This window comes from Xenopus laevis, chromosome 4S (genome assembly GCF_017654675.1).
Source record: "Xenopus laevis strain J_2021 chromosome 4S, Xenopus_laevis_v10.1, whole genome shotgun sequence".
NCBI lineage: Eukaryota > Metazoa > Chordata > Amphibia > Anura > Pipidae > Xenopus > Xenopus laevis.
The window spans coordinates 16,494,586-16,520,419 of record NC_054378.1 but is presented as its reverse complement, the minus strand read 5'-3'; the positions used below and the strand labels follow the sequence as shown (position 1 = coordinate 16,520,419).

At 41.4% G+C, this 25,834-nt stretch overlaps 1 protein-coding gene across 1 annotated transcript; it reads left to right on the top strand.

Moving 5' to 3' along the window:
- The first annotated feature begins 1,152 nt into the window (after window positions 1-1,152).
- Window positions 1,153-24,131, top strand: fosp1b.S (Frog oviduct specific protein-1B S homeolog). Its single transcript, XM_018259818.2, has 14 exons — window positions 1,153-1,962; window positions 2,055-2,070; window positions 3,062-3,075; window positions 3,363-3,402; window positions 7,794-7,816; window positions 8,992-9,013; window positions 11,865-11,893; window positions 12,032-12,065; window positions 12,435-12,460; window positions 13,662-13,686; window positions 15,695-15,711; window positions 16,430-16,487; window positions 17,130-17,146; window positions 23,997-24,131. The coding sequence occupies exons 1-14, from the start codon at window positions 1,891-1,893 to the stop codon at window positions 24,129-24,131; spliced, it is 528 nt and encodes a 175-aa protein (XP_018115307.2). The 5' UTR covers window positions 1,153-1,890.
- Window positions 24,132-25,834: the final 1,703 nt, after the last annotated feature.

The window sequence follows — 25,834 nt, the reverse complement described above, 5'->3', positions numbered from 1 at the left end:
ATTTATTGGCAAAACAGGACAACCTCTTGATATGTTGGTAATCTTAAAATTAATTTTCTGTGGGACCCAGTAATCTCTAGTTACTCCACTGACAAGGTTCATGGTGGGGGGGGGGGGTTGTGGGGTATGGGCAGCCCCTAACATTGGTCAAACTATATCAAAACAGCAGCCCAGCACCTTGCTTTGATCTATACAGTTCTATGTAAAGCGAACATGCTGCTTTTATAATGACGAACGCTTGCCTATAATGAGCATGTGGCGCCGTTTAATGAGTGTATATTTGCTTATAATGAGAATGCTGGGTAATGATGCAGAGAGCTTGAAGCCAGAGGGGGATGAACACAAACATATAATGAGTGTAATGCTGAACTCTAGACATGTGAAATGAGCTTAATGCAAGGGTCATCAGCCTGTCCCATGCCCAATTCTAACGTTGCTTTCTTGGTTGGATGCAAGTTCGCAAATATGCTTTTGATGGATCCCAATTTTTATTCAAAGAAAAATAAATTTGGCATTGCCGAGGCTGCCTTATTGTTGTGTAGATGCTATCACATTAATTGCTGCCATTTGCTCGCTATAAGCTCTCCTGCTCATGCGATGGAAAGAACAAGACAAGTCTGGTTAAGTTATTGTTAAGAGAAGCTGACGCTTTTTCTTTAGGTTACCGTGACACAAGCGCTGGTGGAACACAATGTCTCAATCTAGAACAATTTGTCTTTGGAATACTTTGTATTTGTAGAAGTGATTTAATGAAAGTGTCAGACTAACCTGTGTTTGTCTGTTTAGGCACTGTACATGTAACATGGAGAAAGATCATTTTGTAGTAAAGGGGTTTATGTGGCTTATGGGGGCCCCAAGAATGCATATAAGTGAGCTACCATATTGCATTCCATAACTGAAGTATTTGCCATAACTGCAGAACCCCCCTATTGGTCACATATTGGGGTTGCTGCTGTCAATGTCCATAGGTAATTTTATGGAAGACCTGGCCAGCGATATGCTAGTTCAAATACAGAGCCAGAGAATGTCTACATTTTTATGACTATGGTACACAGAGCAATCCCAAGCCAAGGATCAATCTAGAAAAATTCCAAGCTATTTTTATTAGATAAGAAATATGTATTTCCTAATTAAATTTCAGATATCCTTTAAACTTCCATGGAGTCTTGAGGTGGTAAACCATCTTACTGGATTGGATTTGGCCTAAAGCTTCTGCTTATCTGTATTCAGAAATGTTGCTGGCATGCAGTCCCTGTAGGTTTCAATGAAACACCACTTCTAGTGGACATCAGTGGCCCGTTTTGGAGTTATCTATGGAGAATGGCTGAGCAGAATCATGCAAGAAGGCTTCTCCTTTGTGTGAATTCATATCTTCGGAAATCAATGCATATGATAGGTTAGATGTAATTTGGGTAGCCGTATTATAGTAAAATAATAATGATGACTTAATTCAAAGATGTCTATGGAGATCTTGTCAGATGGTGGTGGCCCTCTAGTTTGGCAAAGCTGGGTTGACGTCTATTCCTTTAGTTGAGGAAATTATGGATGAAAACCGGTGATGCTGAAATCATTGGTGAAACTGGACTTCACCTTCTTGTGTCTGACTATCCATCTCTCTTAGAAACCAGATGACGTTTGCAGAAACACCAGGAAGCACTTTCTAAAAGACAGAAGACAAGAGGAGAACCTTGGCTAAGTGACTATAAATTTGTAATCCAGTGATCTGGCACAGAACTGTAAGAAGAGAACCACCTCCAAGAGCTCCTCCAATTATGACACCAGGCACCCTGGATCCAGCATAGGACTATATAAAAAGCTTTAGTTCAGGTGACTATCTCACTTTTCAACCTGGATTTTCCTCTCTGTGTCTCTGCTCCCTTTCCCTTAGAAATGAAGTGGGCTCTAATTTTTTGCCTTTTCTGCATGCTTGCCTTGGATTTGTCCTATTGTGCACCTGCAAGGGTAAGGTTCCCTTCATTTGATACACTGGTTACTATTTGAGAATGTTTCTGAGGTCATGATTTAGTGATGACTGTTTCTCAATATTTTTTCAGCGCTTGGAAAAGGATGGTAAGTCCCTCAAAGACAAATATACTGTATTTTCTATATTCTACTCTACTATTTGATTGTGGCAGAAAAACAATGAAGATGTTGAGTATGGGCCAACATTTCGGTACAATGTGTTTCTACTGTGACAAATACTGATAAAATATTCATCCAACTCAAGGCAAGCAAGAGGAAATTTTAAATTGTTAATTTATGAAAGAGCAGGGTGTCTTAAAGGAACAGTAACCTAAAGTACATCCTGGGGTCAGTAGGGCTCTCTGGAGTAAAATGTATTCCATTTGCCATAGCCCACAAAGTCTTTTCTCTAAAATAACATACAGAACCAAAACACAAGAACACATTGAAATTCAACATACTTCCTTTAATTTATGTTTGTGTGCCAGGGCCACCATAGTGTCTGTATTCACCAATAGCAGTCCCCACCACCCAAGCCCCCCACCACCACCATGGCATCCCTCTGGCATAGACATCTGACATACTGCTCTACCTTCCCTTGGATCTTGGGCGGGCAACAAGCCAGGCTTGGTGGGGCCTACTGGGATTTCTCCTGGTTCCTTGGCAGCCTAGTCCGAACTTGACCAATAGTATCTAATCAAGCAATTAAAGGAAGACCTTATTGTGACAGGTACACTATCTTTAAGAGCAAATTACATCTTCATTTGCCTTTTAAGAAATGTACAATGCTCCATTCATTGCTTCCTTGTAGACCCATGGCATTTGTTCTACTGGTATGTTTCTGCCATCTGAATAAAAGCCTGCCCCTACTTAGGCTGCCTGCCATTAAATGGCAACTACCCATCAACAGCAATGACACAGGTAGGAAACAAAGAAGCAGAGTGGGTTAGAGGCCAGGTAGGAACTGAGTCTTTCTTCCATGTACTCAGACATCTACTTTATAAAGTGAAATAGGTTCTTCTACAAATACATTTTTGTTATTGCTGTAATGAGGTAGCACACATGATTGCTAATGCTGTGCTTTGTTATTTTCTTTCAGGAGATACTCCAAAGGTAGAAGTATATTGATTATAATAAAACTACTGCGATAAATCTCAATTAAATTCTTTTTAATTGGGTCCAAATGATGTTGGAACTACTATATCAGGCCATAGGAAGCCACACAGAGATGAGATAACTGGATGAGATTGCCCCTTCAAAACATGGAACGAGGGCCAAACGCTAAAGATCACGGGAATACGAGTTGCTATGTTTTCTCATTGATTTCCCCAGTGTTACAACAGAATATATTTTTTAAATACTTGTTTCATGAAAATATCTGCACCTTCTTCAATTTTTAGGATATTGCCGCTGCTGCCCTTAAAAAGGCGAAGAAGAAAGGTGAGAAGCTGTACAATGAAGTTAATTATTGTATGCTGCCCATTTTAATATACAGTACCTCTATATACACACAGCCTGTTAGCACTAAGTAATTTCTGGGGGTACTATTATATATGGTCCCGTCATTCCTGGAGCCCTCAACTCTAGTAGTATAACTGCAGTGTCAATTTTTTCTATAATAACCATAGAACACATGGCAGGATAAATACAGTGCCAATTCCATGTATAATACCCCAGAACACATGGCAGAATAAATGCAGTGTAAATTCCATGTATAATACCACAGAACACATGGCAGTATAAATGCAGTGTAAATTCCATGTATAATACCAAAGAACACACAACAGGATAAATTCAGTAGAGATGTCGCGAACTGTTCGCCGGCGAACTTGTTCGCGCGAACATCGGGTGTTCGCGCTCGCCGGAAGTTCGCGAACGTCGCGCGACGTTCGCCATTTTGGGTTCGCCATTGTTGGCGCTTTTTTTTGCCCTCTCACCCCAGACCAGCAGGTACATGGCAGCCAATCAGGAAGCTCTCCCCTGGACCACTCCCCTTCCCTATAAAAACCGAAGCCCTGCAGCGTTTTTTCACTCTGCCTGTGTGTGCTGAAGAGATAGTGTAGGGAGAGAGCTGCTGCCTGTTAGTGATTTCAGGGACAGTTGAAAGTTTGCTGGCTAGTAATCGTTTTGATACTGCTCTGTTATTGGAGGGACAGAAGTCTGCAGGGGTTTGAGGGACATTTTAGCTTAGGTAGCTTTGCTGGCTAGTAATCTACCTTCTACTGCAGTGCTCTGTATGTAGCTGCAGTGGGCAGCTGTCCTGCTTCTGATCTCATCTGCTGACTGCTGCAATAACAGTAGTCCTTGTAAGGACTGCTTTTATTTATTTTTTTGTTGTTTTACTACTACTACTACTATAAGAGCCCAGTGCTATTAGTCTAGCAGTGTTGGGGAGTGGGACTGGTGTGCTAATCTGCTGCTCCTAGTAGTTCAGCAGCACCAACTTTAATTTTTTTTTTTAATATTCATTTTTTTTTTATTTTACTTTTTTTTATTTTACTACCGCTGTAGTAGTGTATAAGTTGACCTTTTAGGCATTATTTGCCCTGTAGGCATTATTTGCACACTGTTTTCTTCAACCCGCCATCTAGCTGTGTGACCTTGTTCACATTCTGTCTAAATATCCATAATATTACCGTCTCCAGAAAAAACACCGGAGTGACTTTTTTCAAGCAGCATTCATATATTTTACGTAATCCGTATCCACCGCTGTAGTAGTGTATACGTTGACCTTGTAGGCATTATTTGCACAGTGTTTTCTTCAACCCGCCATCTAGCTGTGTGACCTTGTTCACATTCTGTCTAAATATCCATAATATTACCGTCTCCAGAAAAAACACCGGAGTGACTTTTTTCAAGCAGCCATAATATATTTTACGTAATCCGTATCCACCGCTGTAGTAGTGTATACGTTGACCTTGTAGGCATTATTTGCACAGTGTTTTCTTCAACCCGCCATCTAGCTGTGTGACCTTGTTCACATTCTGTCTAAATATCCATAATATTACCGTCTCCAGAAAAAACACCGGAGTGACTTTTTTCAAGCAGCCATAATATATTTTACGTAATCCGTATCCACCGCTGTAGTAGTGTATACATTGACCTTGTAGGCATTATTTGCACACTGTTTTCTTCAACCCGCCATCTAGCTGTGTGACCTTGTTCACATTCTGTCTAAATATCCATAATATTACCGTCTCCAGAAAAAACACCGGAGTGACTTTTTTCAAGCAGCCATAATATATTTTACGTAATCCGTATCCACCGCTGTAGTAGTGTATACGTTGACCTTGTAGGCATTATTTGCACACTGTTTTCTTCAACCCGCCATCTAGCTGTGTGTATTATCGTTTCCAGAAAAACCAACTGAGTTTTTGTTGTTGTTGTTGTTTTTTAAAAAATAATGCCAGGCAAAGGCAGGCCGCCACGCAGAGGCCGTGCTAGGGGCCGTGCTGCTATGCAATCCTGTGGCCCTAGCAAATTGCCCAGTTTTAAAAAGCCAATGACCCTGAACTCCCAAAATGCTGAAGAGGTAGTTGACTGGCTTACACAGCACACCCCATCCTCTACCGTTTCTAACTTTACCACAACATCCTCCTCATCCTCCACTGCTATGGCCACCCCACGTAACACTTCCTCCACCACCGGTGCCCCTTCTTCACTGGGGTCAGAGGAGTTATTTTCCCATGAGTTTCTTGAACTGGCAAAAAATGACTATTTTCAGCATTTATATGGCATATTTTTTCTGGCCTCTGTGCTTCAGTGGCTGCGGCCAAAAAAACTGGGCAAACAATGCCTACAAGGTCAACGACGTTGACCTTGTAGGCATTGTTTGCCCAGTTTTTTTGGCCGCAGCCACTGAAGCACAGAGGCCAGAAAAAATATGCCATATAAATGCTGAAAATAGTCATTTTTTGCCATACGTTGACTCAACGTATATGGCAAAAAATGACTATTTTCAGCATTTATATGGCATATTTTTTCTGGCAACTGTGCTTCAGTGGCTGCAACCAAAAAAACTGGGCAAACAATGTCTACAAGGTCAACGTTATGGCGAAAAATGACTATTTTCAGCATTTATATGGCATATTTTTTCTGGCAACTGTGCTTCAGTGGCTGCAACCAAAAAAACTGGGCAAACAATGTCTACAAGGTCAACGTATGGCGAAAAATGACTATTTTCAGCATTTATATGGCATATTTTTTCTGGCAACTGTGCTTCAGTGGCTGCGTCCAAAAAAACTGGGCAAACAATGCCTACAAGGTCAACGTATGGCAGTTGTTTAAAGAGAACAGTAGATTACTAGCCAGCAAAGCTACCTAAGCTAAAATGTCCCTCAAATCCCTGCAGACTTCTGTCCCTCCAATACAGAGCAGTATCAAGCAGATTACTAGCCAGCAAACTTACTATCATCTGTCCCTGAAATCACTAACAGCTCTCCCCCTACACTATCTCTTCCAAGCACACACAGGCAGATTTTTCAGATACATTTTTGCCCTTGATCCCCCTCTGGCATGCCACTGTCCAGGTCGTTGCACCCTTTAAACAACTTTAAAATCATTTTTCTGGCCAGAAATTTTTTTTTTAGATGTTAAAGTTCGCCTTCCCATTGAAGTCTATGGGGTTCGCGAACCGTTCGCGAACCGCTCGCGTTTTTGCGCAAGTTCGCGAATATGTTCGCGAACTTTTTTTCCGACGTTCGCTACATCCCTAAAATTCAGTGCCAATTTCTATGTATAAAACCTCAGAACACATGGCAGGATAAATACAGTGCCAATTCCATGTATAATACCCCAGAAAATATGGCCTGATAAATTCAGTGCGAATTTCATGTATAATACCCCAGAACACATGGCAGGATAAATACAGTGCCAATTTCTATGTATAATACCCCAGAACAGGAAGAAGAATAAATACCTTGCCGATTCCATGTATAATACCCCCAGAACACATGGCAGGATAGATACAGTGCCAATATCATGTATAATAATACCCCAGAACACATGGCAGGATAATTATAGTGTGAATTCCATGTATAATTCCCCAGGACACATAGCAGGATAAATACAGTCCAAATTCCATGTTTAATGCCCCAGAACACACAGCAGGGTAAATGTAGTGCCAACTTCATGTATAATACCCCCAGGGGAATTAATTCATGTTGGCCCTCTCATGCCTTCATTAAAATCCGCAGAAACTGCAATGTTTAGAATGCATAAACTGGCTTGGAGAGTTAATTGTGTTTCTAGGGGTCAATATGTTACATTGGATGCCAAGCTTTGAAAGCCTTTATGCAGTTTAGAGTAATCTATGGAAGACTTGATTGGTTGGGTAGACTATATGGGCCACTGGTATTCAGATCTACGTAGAGAGAGCTAACCTAGTAGAGCAGTTAAACCATGTGTAGGAAGCCTTGTCCCTTATTGATGATCTAGAGCACTGATCCCCACCAGTGGCCCATGAGCAACATGTTGCTCACCAACCCCTTGGATGTTTCTCCCAGTGGCCTCAAAGCAGGTGCTTATTTTTGAATTCTTGGCTTGGAGGCAGAGCCTCCTGTAGACTGCCAGTCCATATAAGAGCTACCAAATGGCCAATCACAGCCCTTACTTTGCACTGCCGATGATTATTTTTCATGCTTGTTGCTCCCTAACTCTTTTTACAATTGAATGTGGCTCACAGGTATATGAGTTAGAACTACCCTGAGAAGTTGAGGAACTATGACTCCCATGATGCTTATATACTGCTTATTGTTCTTTGTCAACTTGTTACACATTTTACTCATCAGGAAATGTCTGATTTGGGGTTTTATTTTGTTTTCTTTCTCCAGTGGCTAAAGCACCATCTAAACTGGTACTGAATTTTGTTCTCAATTTGTAGCTAATACCTGGATATAATAATACGGTTCTAAACACTAATTTGCACATTCAGCACAATATCTACATATTTGCATAATCTAATGTTAATGCTTGAAAGTCATGTGTCATTAGGATTTGAATGAGTGGGATACTAAGGCTTGTGGCACATGGGGCCAATGGTGAAGCGTCCAAAACATGACGAAGGAGCCTTCCATTCAATTTAATGTTCAAATGCCCGTCATTAGCAGTATACATTAAAACAAGTGATAGGCTCCTCGTTAAGATTTGGGCACGGTTTCAAATCATCGACAAAGAACTCACCCTGTTTGTCTTGAACCCAAGGAAGACCTTGATTCATTGCATGTGTAGTAAACTCACAGGAGCTATTTTGGTCTACTGTTTGGTAGAAGTCCATTTCTTCGTTGGCCAATTTTGTCTACATGGCACGTTGCCTTGGTAAACATAATATTACTGATATTTGTGGAGGATACTAGCTATATTTTTACATTGGTTTGGCAATTTGCTCCACTGGAATACCATTGTTTATTGGAATGTCTTCTTTTGACAGCTCCAGTTGAACACTTTCCAAGATCTGATAGGCTTTAAACACCTGTTGAATTTTTATTAGAGCTGGGATATCATCATTAGACCCACAGCCCCATCATATGACAACTTATTTGGAGGAAATGTGCACCAGTTCCTCCTAGATGTCTCAATGTGGTTCCACCTGTTAGTGCTATGTCGATGACATCTTTATAGTGTGGAGGAATTTCAAGAATTTCCAAGGTCACACTGGTTATCTTTATGCATTGGAATTTAATATGGAATATAATCAAACATCCATATACTTTTGGATGATTAATGTTGTCAATGAGAAAACAGAAACTTCTCCATATTGGGGAAAACAGATGATAACGGCACTATGGTTACAGAACTTGTAACTTAAACTGAAGTATGTTGGTGATAGGAAAAACATTCTCTATGATGTATACCTTCATTATCCAATTTCCATCTATTGTTTCTTGCCAGATAAAGTTGGAATGGGTGGAAAGTGGAAAGAAGGACCACATAGCTGCTCCCATTTAGTCTGTTCTAAAAAGGACAGCCTCAGGCCACTAGGAATTGCAGAAATGTATTTTTAAAATACATTTCCATTCTATCTATCTACAGGCCTCAGAAGAAAGCGAAGAAGGTGAGATGGAATTTATCATCCAGTATGAGAGGCTGTTGATTAGGAATAAGTCTGGTTTATACTCATGGTTGGGCAGTTTGGTACGCTCCAAATAAAACAGCTAATATAACACAGTTAGCCATCATCTTTTGGCTTATAGGGCCATGTGAAGTGGTATGATGGGATGTTAAGATGTGTACGGACTTTCATCTACCCTTCTAAAACTCCCAGTACCCCAAATCTTGACTGAGGGGCAACATGTCCAGCTTACTCTAATGCCCTAATTTCACCATATTTCCTATTAATAAATATATATATATATATATATATATATATATATATATATATATATACACACACACAGTATAGTACCGTATATATTACTATTACAACCATAGTACTTGGATAAACTACTACTGGTACCCTAACACCAAACTATATGCACTCTCTGATAGCTGCAGGTCTTTCCCAGAGAATTTTATCCCACTGCTACTATAGGCACCATCTCTCCCTACTATATCTGCTATCCCATAGTCACACTCCCTTCCCAGAGACTATTATCCCACTGTTACTATAGGCACCATCTCTCCCTACTATACCTGCTATCCCACAGTCACACTCCCTTCCCAGAGACTATTATCCCACTGTTACTATAGGCACCATCTCTCCCTACTATACCTGCTCTCCCACAGTCACACTCCCTTCCCAGAGACTATTATCCACTGTTACTATAGGCACCATCTCTCCCTACTATACCTGCTATCCCACAGTCACACTCCCTTCCCAGAGACTATTATCCCACTGTTACTATAGGCACCATCTCTCCCTACTATACCTGCTCTCCCACAGTCACACTCCCTTCCCAGAGACTATTATCCACTGTTACTATAGGCACCATCTCTCCCTACTATACCTGCTATCCCACAGTGACACTCCTTTCCCAGAGACTATTATCCAACAGTTACTATAGGCACCATCTCTCCCTGCTATACCTGCTATCCCACAGTCACACTCCCTTCCCAGAGACTATTATCCCACTGTTACTATAGGCACCATCTTTCCCTACTATACCTGCTATCCTATTTACCCACTGCTACTATAGGCACCATCTCTCCCTACTATACCTACTATCCCTCAGTCACACTCCCTTCCCAGAGACTATTATCCCACTGTTACTATAGGCACCATCTCTCCCTACTATACCTGCTATCCCTCAGTCACACTCCCTTCCCAGAGACTATTATCCCACTGTTACTATAGGCACCATCTCTCCCTACTATACCTGCTATCCCACAGTCACACTCCCTTCCCAGAGACTATTATCCACTGTTACTATAGGCGCCATCTCTCCCTACTATACTTGCTATCCCTCAGTCACACTCCCTTCCCAGAGACTATTACCCCACTGTTACTATAGGCACCATCTCTCCCTACTCTACCTGCTATCCCACAGCCATAGTCCCTTACCAGAGACTATTATACCCACAGCTACTATAGGCACCATCTCTCCCTACTATACCTGCTATCCCTCCGTCACACTCCCTTCCCAGAGACTATTATCCCACTGTTACTATAGGCACAATCTCTCCCTACTATACCTGCTATCCCACAGTCACACTCCCTTCCCAGAGACTATTATCCCACTGTTACTATAGGCACCATCTCTCCCTACTATACCTGCTCTCCCACAGTCACACTCCCTTCCCAGAGACTATTATCCACTGTTACTATAGGCACCATCTCTCCCTACTATACCTGCTATCCCACAGTGACACTCCTTTCCCAGAGACTATTATCCAACAGTTACTATAGGCACCATCTCTCCCTGCTATACCTGCTATCCCACAGTCACACTCCCTTCCCAGAGACTATTATCCCACTGTTACTATAGGCACCATCTTTCCCTACTATACCTGCTATCCTATTTACCCACTGCTACTATAGGCACCATCTCTCCCTACTATACCTGCTATCCCTCAGTCACACTCCCTTCCCAGAGACTATTATCCCACTGTTACTATAGGCACCATCTCTCCCTACTATACCTGCTATCCCTCAGTCACACTCCCTTCCCAGAGACTATTATCCCACTGTTACTATAGGCACCATCTCTCCCTACTATACCTGCTATCCCACAGTCACACTCCCTTCCCAGAGACTATTATCCACTGTTACTATAGGCGCCATCTCTCCCTACTATACTTGCTATCCCTCAGTCACACTCCCTTCCCAGAGACTATTACCCCACTGTTACTATAGGCACCATCTCTCCCTACTCTACCTGCTATCCCACAGCCATAGTCCCTTACCAGAGACTATTATACCCACAGCTACTATAGGCACCATCTCTCCCTACTATACCTGCTATCCCTCCGTCACACTCCCTTCCCAGAGACTATTATCCCACTGTTACTATAGGCACAATCTCTCCCTACTATACCTGCTATCCCACAGTCACACTCCCTTCCCAGAGACTATTATCCCACTGTTACTATAGGCACCATCTCTCCCTACTATATCTGCTATCCCACAGTCACACTCCCTTCCCTGAGACTATTATCCCACTGTTACTATAGACACCATCTCTCCCTACTATACCTGCTATCCCACAGTCACACTCCCTTCCCAGAGACTATTATCCTACTGTTACTATAGGCACCATCTCTCCCTACTATACCTCCTATCCCACAGTCACACTCCCTTCCCAGAGACTATTATACCCACAGCTACTATAGGCACCATCTCTCCCTACTATACCTGCTATCCTACTAAAGGAAACATTAACAATATCATATTGTTATCATACTCTGGATCACACACAGTTATTATTATGTGCAGCATAAAGTCTAATTTGGAATTTTTTATCCCCCAGAGAGTGAAGAACTTCCTGCACAAGAATCGGTACAGTACTAAAATGTTTATATTGATATGAAATATGTGCTTGGTATCTTAGTTCTTCTGTATAACAGGCCTTTCTATTGCATAGCATGTCTAAAATTTATATTTAAAAAAAGTGAAATATTTCCCTTTTAATTTCAGCCTTTCAAAAGTGGAAACCGCAACATTGGAACAGGTGAGAATCAATATACAGAAGGAATCTCCAGTAGTTCCCATTATGGGGGGGGGGGTGGTAAAGATCAAATATGTGGCCATGTGATAAAAGTTATTGGCCGCTTATCAGTAAATCATTTTCATTGGGGTCCTTGGTAGACCCACTGGGTGAAGATCATATGCAAGTTCTAAGCTGGTTCTTCCCTTGATGGGATCCTTTAAACTCGCCTGATAGATATCTGCCCCATATTCACACAGATATTGGGGGGACTTGAGGGCCCCATACAAGGTCCAGAGGGGTCGAGTTGAAAGCTTTTATTGGCAGCATTTACCAGGGTTGTTGTGTTTGCAACAAAGAATGATTTTTATCTATGATGTGTTCTTTCCCCAGGAACCAACTTTGGAAAATTTGGTTTGGTACTGTATCTTTAAAGGACATTGACTTATTATCATTATTATTATACAGATCCTCATCCTATTAATGCTTTATGGAAATTTGACCATTTATCAGGGGCCTTAATACATTGAAAGTTGCTCTTACACTGTTGTGTGTCTGGATGAGATTTTATTTATTAGAGATACTAGTATGGCAGCTCCCACAAATAGAAGTAAATGCAAACATGCAGATAGATAAGGCTCCCTAAAATTCATTGTAAAAAAAATTATTCAACTTAAAATTTACAATAAATAAATATATATATATATATATATATATATATATATATATATATTCTCTTTGAGGCCGAAACGTTAGTCTTTTGTTAATAAAACATTATCTAATTTTTACGTCCCCCAAAGTTCTTGTGTATATATATATATATATATATATATATATATATATATATATATATATATATATATATACACATATATATACATATATATATATACATACATATATATATATATATCTTTCTTTCTTTCTTTCTCAATGGGGCTTTATATATATATATATATATATATATATATATATATATATATATATATATATATATATATATATATATATATATATATATATATATATATATATATATTGTAAATTTTAAGTTGAATAATTTTTTTACAATGAATTAGAGAGCCTTATCTATCTGCATGTTTGCATGTTTTACTCCTTAAACTGATCTCTAAATTGATGTACTGAATCTAAGGCCAGGGAACAGGTTGCTAAGGGCTGGAGAAGTGTTTTAAAGGGATATTATACTGACATTACTACTATTGCCAGTGTTTCTCTTGATCCTGAAAAATGCTTCATTCTAAAGTCAAAAATACCCCAACCAGCCCTCACCAACCACAGACCAACCTGCCACCTGCCCATCTCAAATGTCACCGTATGGGGCAGGGTGCCTGTGACTTTTTCAATAACAGCAGCACAAAGTTGTGGATGTCAGGAAAAGGGGTTGGAATAGAGCGGGGAAGATTAAAAAGCAAGACTGGCGGAGAGTCAGGCCCACTACCCACCCATCACCCAGTGGCGGGAACAGTGCCAACCTACCCGACCCATCTTGAGTGTCCCATTAGTTATAGACCGACCCTCACATCACTTATTATAAGTAGGTAGATGCAAAAATATCAAATATTTCCTACTTTTAAGTTATTTCTCATGTCTGATCTACAGGGTCGCAAAGATAATGACAAAAATGGTGAGTAACTGAGCAGAGATGGTATCTACAATAGCTTTTCAGAATGGCCGCCTATTGCATAAAGAGAGAATTTGCCATGTTTGGCCAGTTTGGAGCCCATGAGCAGTCTGGACGGCCATGAATTTCCTTTGGAGGACCATCAACTCTACTCTGTATTTAGAGGAAGGGCCTGCTCCCACCATTTACTGATGGCATTCATCTATACTCTTTCTCCTATCATGATTGGTGTGGGATATAACTTGGATACAATTATAATGCAGGGAATAGAAAATGACTAACAGGGGTTTTTTGCTGCTTTTGGAATCTGCTGAATTCCATTCCTTGAGTGCAAATCTATTTCACAGGTGATGAACTCGCCACAAGGTGTCACCGGTTTCCAACAATAGAGGCTCCGAGGCTGCAGTGGAGATGTAGTTTAGCTATATTGTATATTACAAGGCAACTTAAAAATGTCACTAAAAATGCTTTTTAGCCATAAATGTTATATAGCTGTGTTACCAAGAGGGTTATGGCCTGGCATTGAATTTGCAGAAATGTTACACTCTCCCAGCCCAGGAGGAACTGGTCACCAGGTGCTTCTCACATACTGTAGCTCCTTCCAGGTTCTTCTCACACACAAGTTACCCTATATTGAAGTCCCCAGCACCTCCTCACTCCTGGTAGCTAAATATACCATCCGTCCATGCCAGATTATACATCAGGATCCCTAAACTCATTCCTGGGGCCCCATGGGTGCAGCAAGGACAGTCACAGCAGCAGTAGAGGCCGAGGGGAGAGTATACCCTGGGCTTCAGGGCTGGTGGTGCCGTAACAAGACAAGGGTTGCCACCTGTCCTGGTTTGAACCACAGTTTGGTTTTTACATGGATTGCCAAGTTCAAAACTGCATATCCGGGTTTCCAAAGTTTGAAATCTGGACTCTGCCCTGCCCTGATTGAAGTAGAATCCAGCCAATCGCTGCATACTATGTCATAGCCCAGCGGCCTGACAGCATCACCCATTCCTAAATGTCAACATCTCTCCCCAATGTCAATTGCCCCCACCCCTAGAACAAGGTGGTAACCCTAAGCAAGACTATAATATGTCCTAAGATCCTTGGACAGAAACCCTGGAGGGAATTTCAAGAGCTCTAAGGGGTGCAAAAGAACCCCCCTAGAAATAAGGGCAGTTTAAATCACTACCTCGCCTAGGGCCCCTTTAGGTCTTGATTTGTCTCTTCCATATAGTCTAGCCCCATCTAGGGGGTTGATTGCATTTTATTACACTGCCCTTGGCTCAACTTTGTGTTCCTCTACAAAAACTGTCAGTATCTACACAAACACCTCCCATTTATTAGGATTAAGGGATGGCAAAAGGGATGGGTCTTACCAGACAGAGGGAGGGGGCCTCAGGTGGATAAGGGATGTCACTGGGCATGACTAAGATAAATCAGGGGCATGAAAAAAGAACTGCTTTTATAGATAAGTGCAAGGGTTGCCATAAACAGGTTGCCTTCCTATAGCTTTCCTGGGGCATTCCTGGTGTTGTGTATAGTAATGATATCTAAATACTTCTCCACAATAGAATTTATTATGTGTATTTTATGTCCCCTGCCAAAAGCCCCCCCCCCCACTGATGCTGTCTCCCCCTACCCCAACAGGTTATACTTACCCTTTAATCATTGTAAAGTCCCTTTGCTGGATGCTGTCAGGCCCCTCCAGCTTCTCTCCATTCAGCTACTTTAAATGAAAGTTCCGCAACGCCCTGGCCTGGGGCAGTCACAGAACCATGCAGCAGCATCAGACGGCTATTAGCAACCTGGGACAGTATTTAGAGGGAAGCAGTAATGGATTTATCTTATTCTAGTGACAGATTCACTTTGAGCCCATTATCAGCTCTCTCTGTCTCACACTATAAGGCAGCCAGTTACATAAAGGAAATAATTGCCCTGGTTTCAGATTGTGACCCCTGCAGCAATGATTATATCACTCTATTGCTCTCTCTTTTCTCTCTTTCTTGTGTTTTAACAGGAGACAAGAAAAACAAGGTAGGGGCACCATTGTGTTTCTTTCCACTAAAGGGTGCTGAGCTCTCTTCTCATGGTTGGGTTGGAGACTGCCTGGAACAGGACTGGCAGGAATTTCCCAGCTCTCTCCAGTGGTCTGAGCCCCATCAAACTTTGTTCCATGAGGTTCCTTAGTCCATGGAGATCAATGATAGGAACTAGATTGCCACTTGTGACCAAGTTCATCTCCCCGTGACCACTGTTCCCCCTAATAAGTGTTGTACTTAGTCTTTCAAGTATTGAGGGTTTTTTTTGGAATGGCACACAATGACCAAGACTTAGAGGGAATCTGACCATGATTGACCATGCATAGGAACAGGGCACATAAACAGTCAAGGTTCTCTATCTGGATGGAGCAGCTTGACTTCACTTATCCAGTGAATATCCAAGTGGAACTAATACAATTGAGCAAAACCTCCTATTCTAACAGTGAAGTAACACGCATTCTTCTCCCTCTGCTTGTATGTTCATTGCCTGTAGACACATGCCCCCCATAAACCTGTGTGTGCGTCATGTATGAAGTCAGGTTCCCATGTTGCAGGATTCACGTCTCTTGCACCCATTACCAGGCCAAGCATTGTGGGTTATATGGGTGTCACTGTAACTGTAGCCCCACCACCCTCATATAAAGCAGCTATTTCTCTTTATTGACAGGGCTCCTTTTTGTATATGATTCATATATTTATTTCCTTTCTTATAGGAATCTAAACACCAGAAAAACAAAGACAGAAGCGAGGAGAAGAAAGGAAAGCTGGCAGGTAATTTGCTGTGGGGCCCAATAACATCTAGTTACCCCACTGCTATTAACCCGCTTGTGCCAGTAGTTATCCTCCTCAGCCTTGCCTTGTTACCTGCTTGTGCTTCAGTACAAGTCCTTACTTCAGTTAACTCTTCCTATGCCAGTGCCTGCCTTTCTTTTTCGTGTTGCAACAAAGCTTCATTCTGGTTTCCAAACACCCGTCTGTTTCTCAGGTCGACTTCCCCCCTAGGTCTCTACTGAAAATCAGTGCCCTGCTGGTTATGACAGGAAAAATTAGAGTAGAGGCCATAATGACATATAATGGCATATAATGGGATATGTATGTATATATATATATATATATATATATATAACAGGGTCAAATTAAGATATAATGGGATATCATTTATTACTCTGACAATCCTGACTCTGATGGAAATTTATAATTAGCCATTTCCAAGATTGCTTGATATTGGCAAAGAAGCACTAACTATCTATCTATTTATCTATATAAATATATATTACCGGTAGGTTGCAACCTCATGGTTCTTTCAATGTGATTATCAGGGTTATGATTTGAAAGAGGCAACTTTTGCCCTGGATTAGCAACTCACAGCAACCATCTCGCTGTTTCACATATTTGTTCATTTGTTTTTTACAGGAAAGGTAAATACCAAGGTAAGTCTTTCAGTCATACTGCTAAATCATGCTTATCATAATAGCTCTATGGGATCTTTCTGTATAGGCTATGAGCAAACTTAGGGGCTGTTCCTGCTGAATTGTGCTTAGTACAGGGAATACCTATGCTCATGGGTGTCCGCAGAAAATTTTCCAGGGTGGGGCAAGGAGGCATCTGTGGGCGGGCCTGTGAGATAGGTGGGTGTGTCACTGCCATCAGGGGGTGGAGCTATGCAACGGCGATCAGCCGATCGCCGGGTCAATCAAGCAGTTTCCCTAATTTGAAAAACCATCCAGGAAGTTTTGACCCGGGCAACCCTTCAAAATACCGGTTGTCTGACAAGTGGCAACCCTAGTTCACACAAAGATGGCAAAGTGGCAAGTTCATGTATAAATACTCCCAGAACTCACAAACAGATGGCACAGGGGCACGTACATGTATAAATACCCCCAGAACTTACAAACAGATGGCACAGGGGCAAGTACATGTATAAATACCCCCAGAACTCACAAACAGATGGCACAGGGGCACGTACATGTATAAATACCCCCAGAACTTACAAACAGATGGCACAGGGGCAAGTACATGTATAAATACCCCCAGAACTCACAAACAGATGGCACAGGGGCACGTACATGTATAAATACCCCCAGAACTCACAAACAGATGGCACAGGGGCAAGTACATGTATAAATACCCCCAGAACTCACAAACAGATGGCACAGGGGCAAGTACATGCATAAATACCCCCAGAACTCACAAACAGATGGTACAGGGGCAAGTACATGTATAAATACCCCCAGAACTCACAAACAGATGGTACAGGGGCAAGTACATACATAAATACCAGCAGAACACACAAACAGATGGCACAGGGGCAAGTAATTGTATAAATACCCCCAGAACTTACAAGTACAAGGCTGCAGACTGCAATAGATAGGGCTTTCCTTCCTTCGTTTTCTCCCGCGCTGCAATCTGTGCTACTGGCCAATCAGATGCTCCCTGGCTGCTCTCTCTGTCACAGCTGAAGTAATACCATCCGGCAGCACCGTGACAAGGGAGGGGGGAGCGAGCAGCTAGGGAAGGAGCTAAAAGAAAACTCTGCTGCACAGAAGAAAAATCTTCGAGGGATCGCGACAGAAACCACAGTAAGCTGGGGCCAATGCATGAACAGGTGGAAACTTGTGCACAGTCCCAGGGGGGGGCACTGCCCCCTCTTGCCCCCCTCTGTGGACGCCCATGCCTATGCTGCCGTAGTTTTATGGTATCTCTCTGTACAGACTATGAGCAAACTTAAGGGGTTGTTCCTGCTGAATTGTACTTAGTACAGAAGAATACCTATGCTGCCATAGTTTTATGGGATCTCTCTGTACAGACTATGAGCAAACTTAGGGGGCTGTTCCTGCTGAATTCTGCTTAGTACAGGGAAACACCTATGCTGTCATAGTTTTATGGGATTTCTCTGTACAGTCTATGAGCAAATTTAGGGGCTGTTCCTGCTGAATTGTGCTTAGTATAATGGAATACCTATGCTGCCTTAGTTTTATGGGATCTCTCATTACAGGCTATGGGGAGTGGGGGTGTAATTGCACCCAGGCCATGGAGAGCATGTCAGGAGGAGTTTGGGGTTGGGGGTCTGGCTGTATGGCCTGCACCCGGGCCCAGAGATGGGTTGTTATATTACTGTGAGCAAACTTAGGGGGCTGAGTTGTGCTTAGTACAGGGAAATCATTTTTGCAAAAAAATTCAGATACACTTCTACCTACCTACCTTCTGCGATCATATAAATGTGGATTTATGTGAAAAATATGTCAAGCTTATTACAATTAAGCCTTCATAGGTGAGTATCCCATTTCATTAGTATCTCACCTCAGCCTTTGAAAAACAATGAAATCACATTTCCCATTGATAAAAATAAGATTCGAATGTGAAAACTGAAAAAGATGTCTTTATAACAGAACCTGCTGGCAGAAATAACGCGCCGTATAACACAGCCAGAGCTGAGAGACCTTTATCAGAGATATAAATAGCAGAGGGTTATTATTCATAATTCAGGAATTATATTTATTCATGTGAGATTATGCAGTACTGACAAGTGAGATATGTAAAGCTGGTCTGTAATGTTTCTGCTATCCTTATAATTGCTGTTTATTTATAGCGCTTCGTTGGGAATAATCTTGCATTTTATCTGATATTTCCCATGAGTCTTCAGCATATCGAGGGCCTGTTTGCCACCATGAAAAATCCTGGCCCCATCATAACAACCCAGGTCACTCCCTGTTCCCACCCCATATCTTTATTGATGGCACCCATTTTAAGCAGGTCACACCCTCTTTGTACTAATTCCAAGACCCCCACAGCCCTTCAGCAGGGAAAATCTGTGTCTCCAAAGATGCCCCTGTAGCTCCCCATCTTCTTTTCTGCTGATTCACTGCACATGCTCTGTGCAGCTGTCATTTACTGAGCTTAGGGACCCACTCACACTATACTGTATAAAATAAAACACATAAAAACATTACATGACCAGGCTTTTTGCTGCCCCTGGTAACTGGCCACTCTGTGCCGCCTGAGGCAAGATTCTCACCTTGCCTCATGGCCCTGTACATGACAGCTCAGAAACTAGTGCTGTCTGCAGAATGTAATAATCAGCTATAATAATCAGCCCTGTAGCATCAGCTTCTATGGCAGATGAACCTCACTTTCATATGCTCCCTAAGCTCAGCTTCCCAACAGCAGCCCAGAGCCCACTGAGCATGTGCAGTGCCACTGGCACACAGAAGATGCCTAACAAGATCCAAGATGGGGAGCTGCTGGGGGCAACTTTTGAAGGCCTGGATCATTCTAGTTATAGAGCTGCTGAGCCTAAAGTAAGTTCAGTATATAAATGAAAGCAATTTTAGCCATGCTCATTTTTAGGCTTTAGTTCTCCTTTAATTGTATCTATACCTAGTCCTGGCCACATTCCTACTGACACCAGGCATCAACTCCTCTCACTATAGAATTGCTTACTCTCTTAGGGCAGGCAACTTGGCAACTTGGGGCAACTATGTAAAACGCATCGCCGCCTGTGCTTTAGCGCAGGCGACTTTTCATTATAGCCTATGGGAAAACACGCTGAGGCAGTTCGGGGAGATAGTCGCTCAGAAGACAAGGCGATTAGTCACCAGGCGACAAAATCTCCCCGAATCTCCTCATGTGTCCTTACCCTTAAAGGGGTTGTTCACCTTTGAGTTAACTTTTAGTATGATGTAGACAGTAATATTCTGAGATCATTGCAATTGCTTCATTTTTTATTATTTGTGGGTTTTGAGTTATTTAGCTTTTTATTCAGCAGCTCTCCAGTTTGCAGTTTCAGCAATCTGGTTTCTAGGGTCCAAATTACCCTAGCAACCATGCATTGATTTGGATAAGAGACTGGAATATGAACAGAAGAGGGACTGAATAGAAAGTAGCACTAACAATACATTTGTAGCCTTACAGAGCATTTATTTTTGGAAGGGGGTCATTGACCCCCATTTGAAAGCTCAGATGAAAAGGGCAAATAATTCAAGCACTATAAAATATAAACAATGAAGACCAACTGAAAAGTTGCTTACAATTGTCCATTCTATAACATACTAAGGGGCAAATTCATCAAGGGTCGAATTTCGAGGGGTTAAATCCCTCGAAATTCGACTGGGGAATAGAATCGAATAGGCAATTCGGGCGAATTTACGCGCTGGCAAATAGTCGAATTGGCTACTATTCGCCAGGCGAAAAGGCGCTCGATCGAATATTCGCTCGAAGGATTTTCATTCGATCGAATGCCTTTTTATTCGATCAAAAACTTGGAAAACAAGTCTATGGGACTTTCCCATAGGCTTTTAAAGCAATTCGGTAGGTTTTAGGTGGCGAAGTAGGTAGTCAAAGTATTTTTAAAAGAGACAGTACTTCGACTATGGAATGGGCGAATAGTCGCAGCGTTTTTGCGCTCGATCCAGTACTTAGACTATCGAATGGCGAATAGTCGCAGCGTTTTTGCGCTCGATCTATTCCAATCATTCTACTCAGGCGAATTTACGCCAATTCGATAGTCGAGGAGCACAAAAATTCGAAGTTTTTTTTACTTCGAATCCTTCACTCGAAGTTAGTGAATCGGCCCCTCAAAGTTAACTTAAAGATGAACCACCCCTTTAAAGAGGGATACATTGTGCATGTGCAAGGCCCTTTTTTTCTACTGTTACATGACCTTTCCTTGTCTCCCAATAGGAAGCGTTTTGGGGTATTTCTTGTAATTCAGGTAGTACAGGTATGGGACCTGTTATCCAGAATGCTCGGGACCTGGGGTTTTCCGGATAACGGATCTTTCTGTAATTTGGGTCTTCATGCCTTAAGTCTACTAGAAATTAATTTAAACATTAAATAAACCCAATAGGCTGGTGTTGTTTCCAATAAGGATTAACTATATCTTAGTTGGGATCAAGTACAAGCTACTGTTTTATTATTACAGAGAAAAAGGAAATCATTTTTAAAAATTTGGATTATTTGGATAAAATGAAGTCTATGGGAGAGGAAACCTAGTCGGCGCAAAAACCCTCCCCCCCTCCGTGTGTTGCCCACCCTCCCTCCTCCTCCCTGGCCTACCCGTCCCGCTGGGCAAATGCCCCTAACTTGTTACTTACCCCTCTGCGCAGGTCCAGTCTACGGAGTTCACCAACGCCATCTTCTTCCACGCGATCTTCTTCCTGCTTTGACCGGTGCATGTGCAGTAGGAGTATTTCGCCGGTACGATCTACTGCGCATGCGCCAAAAGTCACGAAAACTTTGTGACTTTTGGCGCATGCGCAGTATATCTGTACCGGCGAAATGCTCCTACTGCGCATGCGCCAAAACGCCGGTCAAAGCAGGAAGAAAATAGAGTGGAAGAAGATGGTGCCTGTGAACTACCTGGAGTTTGCTTATTATAGCAAAAACATCACAGCAAGAGACCTTACGTGTTTCGTGCCTTAGGGGCACTTAGTCATAGGCTAAGAAGGCTAAGGCCCCTAAGGCACGAAACGTGTAAGGCCTCTTGCTGTGATGTTCTTGCTATAATAAACGAGTTTTTTACTACATCTAACTTTCTGGGGCTTGAGCACATGGACTTTTGGAGTGCGGCCCAGTATGTGCCAGCCTTTCATCATTTCATCATCATCATCATCATCATCATCATCATTTATTTATATAGCGCTGTCAAGATACGCAGTGCTTTACTGCAGTTATAGCAAACAGGGAATAAATGGTGGATAACAGACAAGGATTACAGAGTACAATAGGGTTTACAAACTAAAAGGTTAGGGTACAATTGAGACATTAGGATTGTATAAACACTGTCATTTTTGATACATTTGATACATCATTTACAAGGTGTCACCAAAGGCCTCCATAAAAGTCAACTAACAGGGGGGAGACGCATAACATCTAGTAATGAATTATATAGTGAACAGGCCAACATCATAATTGACAAATTTATAGAAGAAGGGGACCAGAGAAAAGATCTGTTGAAACACAAAAGTGAAGTAGCACAGAAAGATAGAAAGGAGGTATGCCAATCAAAACCAAAAGATATGGTGGAACAAAGTATCCCTTGTGTCACAACATTCAGACAACATACATATTTCTTGAAGAAAATAATCAAAAAGTACTGGCCATTGTTACAAAAAGATAAGGTGTATGGTAAAACGTTTAAAAATCGACCCTGGTTCTGTTCTAGAAAAGGGAAAAACATAGGGGGGAAAGTAATGGGAGCAGACACCAAAGAGAATGTAAGAAAAATAATCAGCAAAAGGATGTATGAACTGTGGCCATTGTACGGGTATAACACCAAGCGATTATTGCATATACCCACATCAAGGAACTAAAATCCCACTACATGATTTTCCTACTTGTAACACGGATAATGTCATTTTCTGCCTTAAATGCCCTTGTGCGCTAGCATATGTGGGACAAACTAGACTAAATAAAAATTTGAGCACAATCAAAAGTTATAAACCAACAAGAACAAAAAAGTGTGAAGGAAACAGAAGGAAGTAAAAGGTATAAAAAAGAGACAATATTGATGAAATATTTTTTTGAATTGAGACCCACGGTTAGTCAAATTAGCTGGCACATTTTGGAATTAGTGGTGGCAAAAAATGAAAATATGAAACAAAAACTATTGCTACAAAGGGAAAGCTTCTGGATATGGAGGCTGGAAACAGTGTATCCAAGAGGCCTTAATGAACAATGCAAGTTTCTTTTTGTAATGGTAGTGCGTTTTCTTAAAATTAACTGATTCTTAAAATTAACCTATGCTTTTTTTATAATTAACTGAAGTTTTGTATTTTATTCAATGATAATCGGATGGGGAATAGATACACGTAATTTTGTAATTGATAATTAAATATTGAGTACACTAAATTGTTGTACTATAACACTATATAAGGAAAATGGACTATGATTGGACTTTGTCATAAATATTTGGATAATCACCACACTCACACACTCATGATGATGATGAAGGTGGGGTTATGGGGTAAATTTAAGGGTTGTTTTGGCTAACCTTACAAAGGGAGGTGTAGACCCCTTCGAAACATTGTTCTGCAACTGTGTGGTAAACCTGGCTCAATAAAGGATTCATTGCACAGCAAGAAATGGTAGAGTGCTTTATCCATTTGTGATTCTGCTATGCGATGACATGGCCGTGCGTCTAGGAATAGCACCACCGTGAAAACCAGCACCAGAGAAGAGTGAGTAGTGTTCCCTTTCCAAGTGAATACTTATTGTGCTAGAACCACCACATGTTCTTGAGAAACACTTCTGTTTTTGACATTTTACTTCCTTTTCTAATAGGAATCTGAAAGCAAAGAGAACAAAAAAAGGAAAGAGAGCAAAGAAAAGAAACATGGTAAAAAGCCTCCAGGTATCATAGTGTCTGCATCAAGCCAATTAGAATATAGTAATGAATTCATTTCGGGACATAGGTGACTACACTTTGAGCTAGAAGAGGAGATGCCAAGTATCATGTAGCATAGGATATCATGATGCAGATCGGATTGGCAACTCATCCCTTAAATGTTGTCAAGCTATAAAAGTCAAGTACTGGCATAGCCAAATTCTATTCGGTTTTGATGATCGATGTATGGCGGCAGCCAGTGCAATCTATAACTAGTCACACATGAAGCATTTATATTTATTTATGTAAGATTAAAAAGGCAAAACTACTTGCAGACAGTCACCCTGTAATGGAGATCATTCCTCGTCTCACTATTATGTTTCTGTTTGTTTTTGTTACAGTATTTCATTGGGGTAAGGTACGTTTCACGATATCGATTAAAGCAACTCTTTTTAAATTCATGAAATAAAAATCCCATGGGAGGTGCCTATTTCATCCCTTCTAATCAAATGTGGAATTTGTTTGTATACATACAACCTAGTTTTTCTTCCTTCCCTTTTAGAAAAGTGAGAAAAGTGTGGAAGGCAAGGGTAAGATTTCCTAAATTCTTTATTATTTGACCTGTAGAGTGGTTTGGAATCTGAACTGATCTGTAGCAATTAAGGTGTCGTGAAGAGGCTGTAGGATGGAGCTGCATATTTAATATAGTTAATACAGACCCACAAAAGTATATCTTTTATTGTGCACTTAACCGGTTCATTGATCATTTATGGGAACCTTATTATTCACATTATATTTCATTCTGCCCATCTGCATAAGTGAGAAGCTGAGTTTCAATTCCTCATCCCCAATGGACAAAATCCCTCTTCCTTTTTATGATATGTAAACCCTGAAATGACTGTACTAAGTAATGATGCAAGTATTGGATACAACCTCATCATAATCTGTGTATTATCTTTGTTACAGAACATGCACACAGCAAGGTAGGTTATATTCTCGGAGCTACTGCCAATGAATAAGGTTTTCCTTATCTTATCTTAGTTTATCCAATAAGCTGTCCAGGCTCACATTTTCTCAGTCAGTGGTGGTGGAAAGATAGGGAATGATAAAGCCTTGACTTCTGCACATGCCAGTGAGTCATACGTGGAGAAAACCATTGCCCTATCCTTTTCCTACCTAGTATACATTTGGGTAGGGATAAAGTATGGAGATACTTCAGGCCTCACCCTGTAGACCAGAGGTCCCCAAACTTTTTTTACCCACGAGCCACATTCAAAAACAGTTGGGGAGCAACACAGGCATGAAAAAAAGTTCCTCAGGGGTACCAAATAAAGGATATGATTGGCTATTTAGTTGCTCTATGAGGGTTGGCAGCATACAGGGGTCTCTGTTTGGCCATAAACTTGTTTTTTATGCAACCAAAACTTGCCACCAAGCCAGGAATTCAAAAATAAGCACCTACTTTGAGACCACTGGGAGCACGATCCAATGCGGCCAAGAGCCACTGGTTGGGGATCGCTGTTGTAGACCCTTTTGCTGACTGAGTAGATAGGTTAGCTAAATATGCTATGGACTGCCGACTCCTACCACTTAACTAGTACTTACAGTGTCCTTGATGGCGTGTCATCAAACAAATCAATGAAACCTGTTCTGTACAGGGTTTGAGGCACATTCACTCTGACGATAAGGTCTCAGTAAAACCAAGTAATGGATTTTAGGCTTGGTCCCACCAGGGACTCCTCTACAAACCAGGAGGGGTTATTGGTTGGGAAAAATTTATATTTTAGGGCTATGG

What these genes read in the sequence shown, in the direction of transcription:
- fosp1b.S (XM_018259818.2), top strand. Translation starts at nt 1,891, where the DNA reads ATGAAGTGGGCTCTAATTTTTTGCCTTTTCTGCATGCTTGCCTTGGAT. An exon ending in AACTTCCTGCACAAGAATCG is followed by an intron (nt 11,894 to 12,031) that starts GTACAGTACTAA and finishes TTTTAATTTCAG; the next exon opens with CCTTTCAAAAGTGGAAACCG. An exon ending in AAACCGCAACATTGGAACAG is followed by an intron (nt 12,066 to 12,434) that starts GTGAGAATCAAT and finishes TTCTTTCCCCAG; the next exon opens with GAACCAACTTTGGAAAATTT.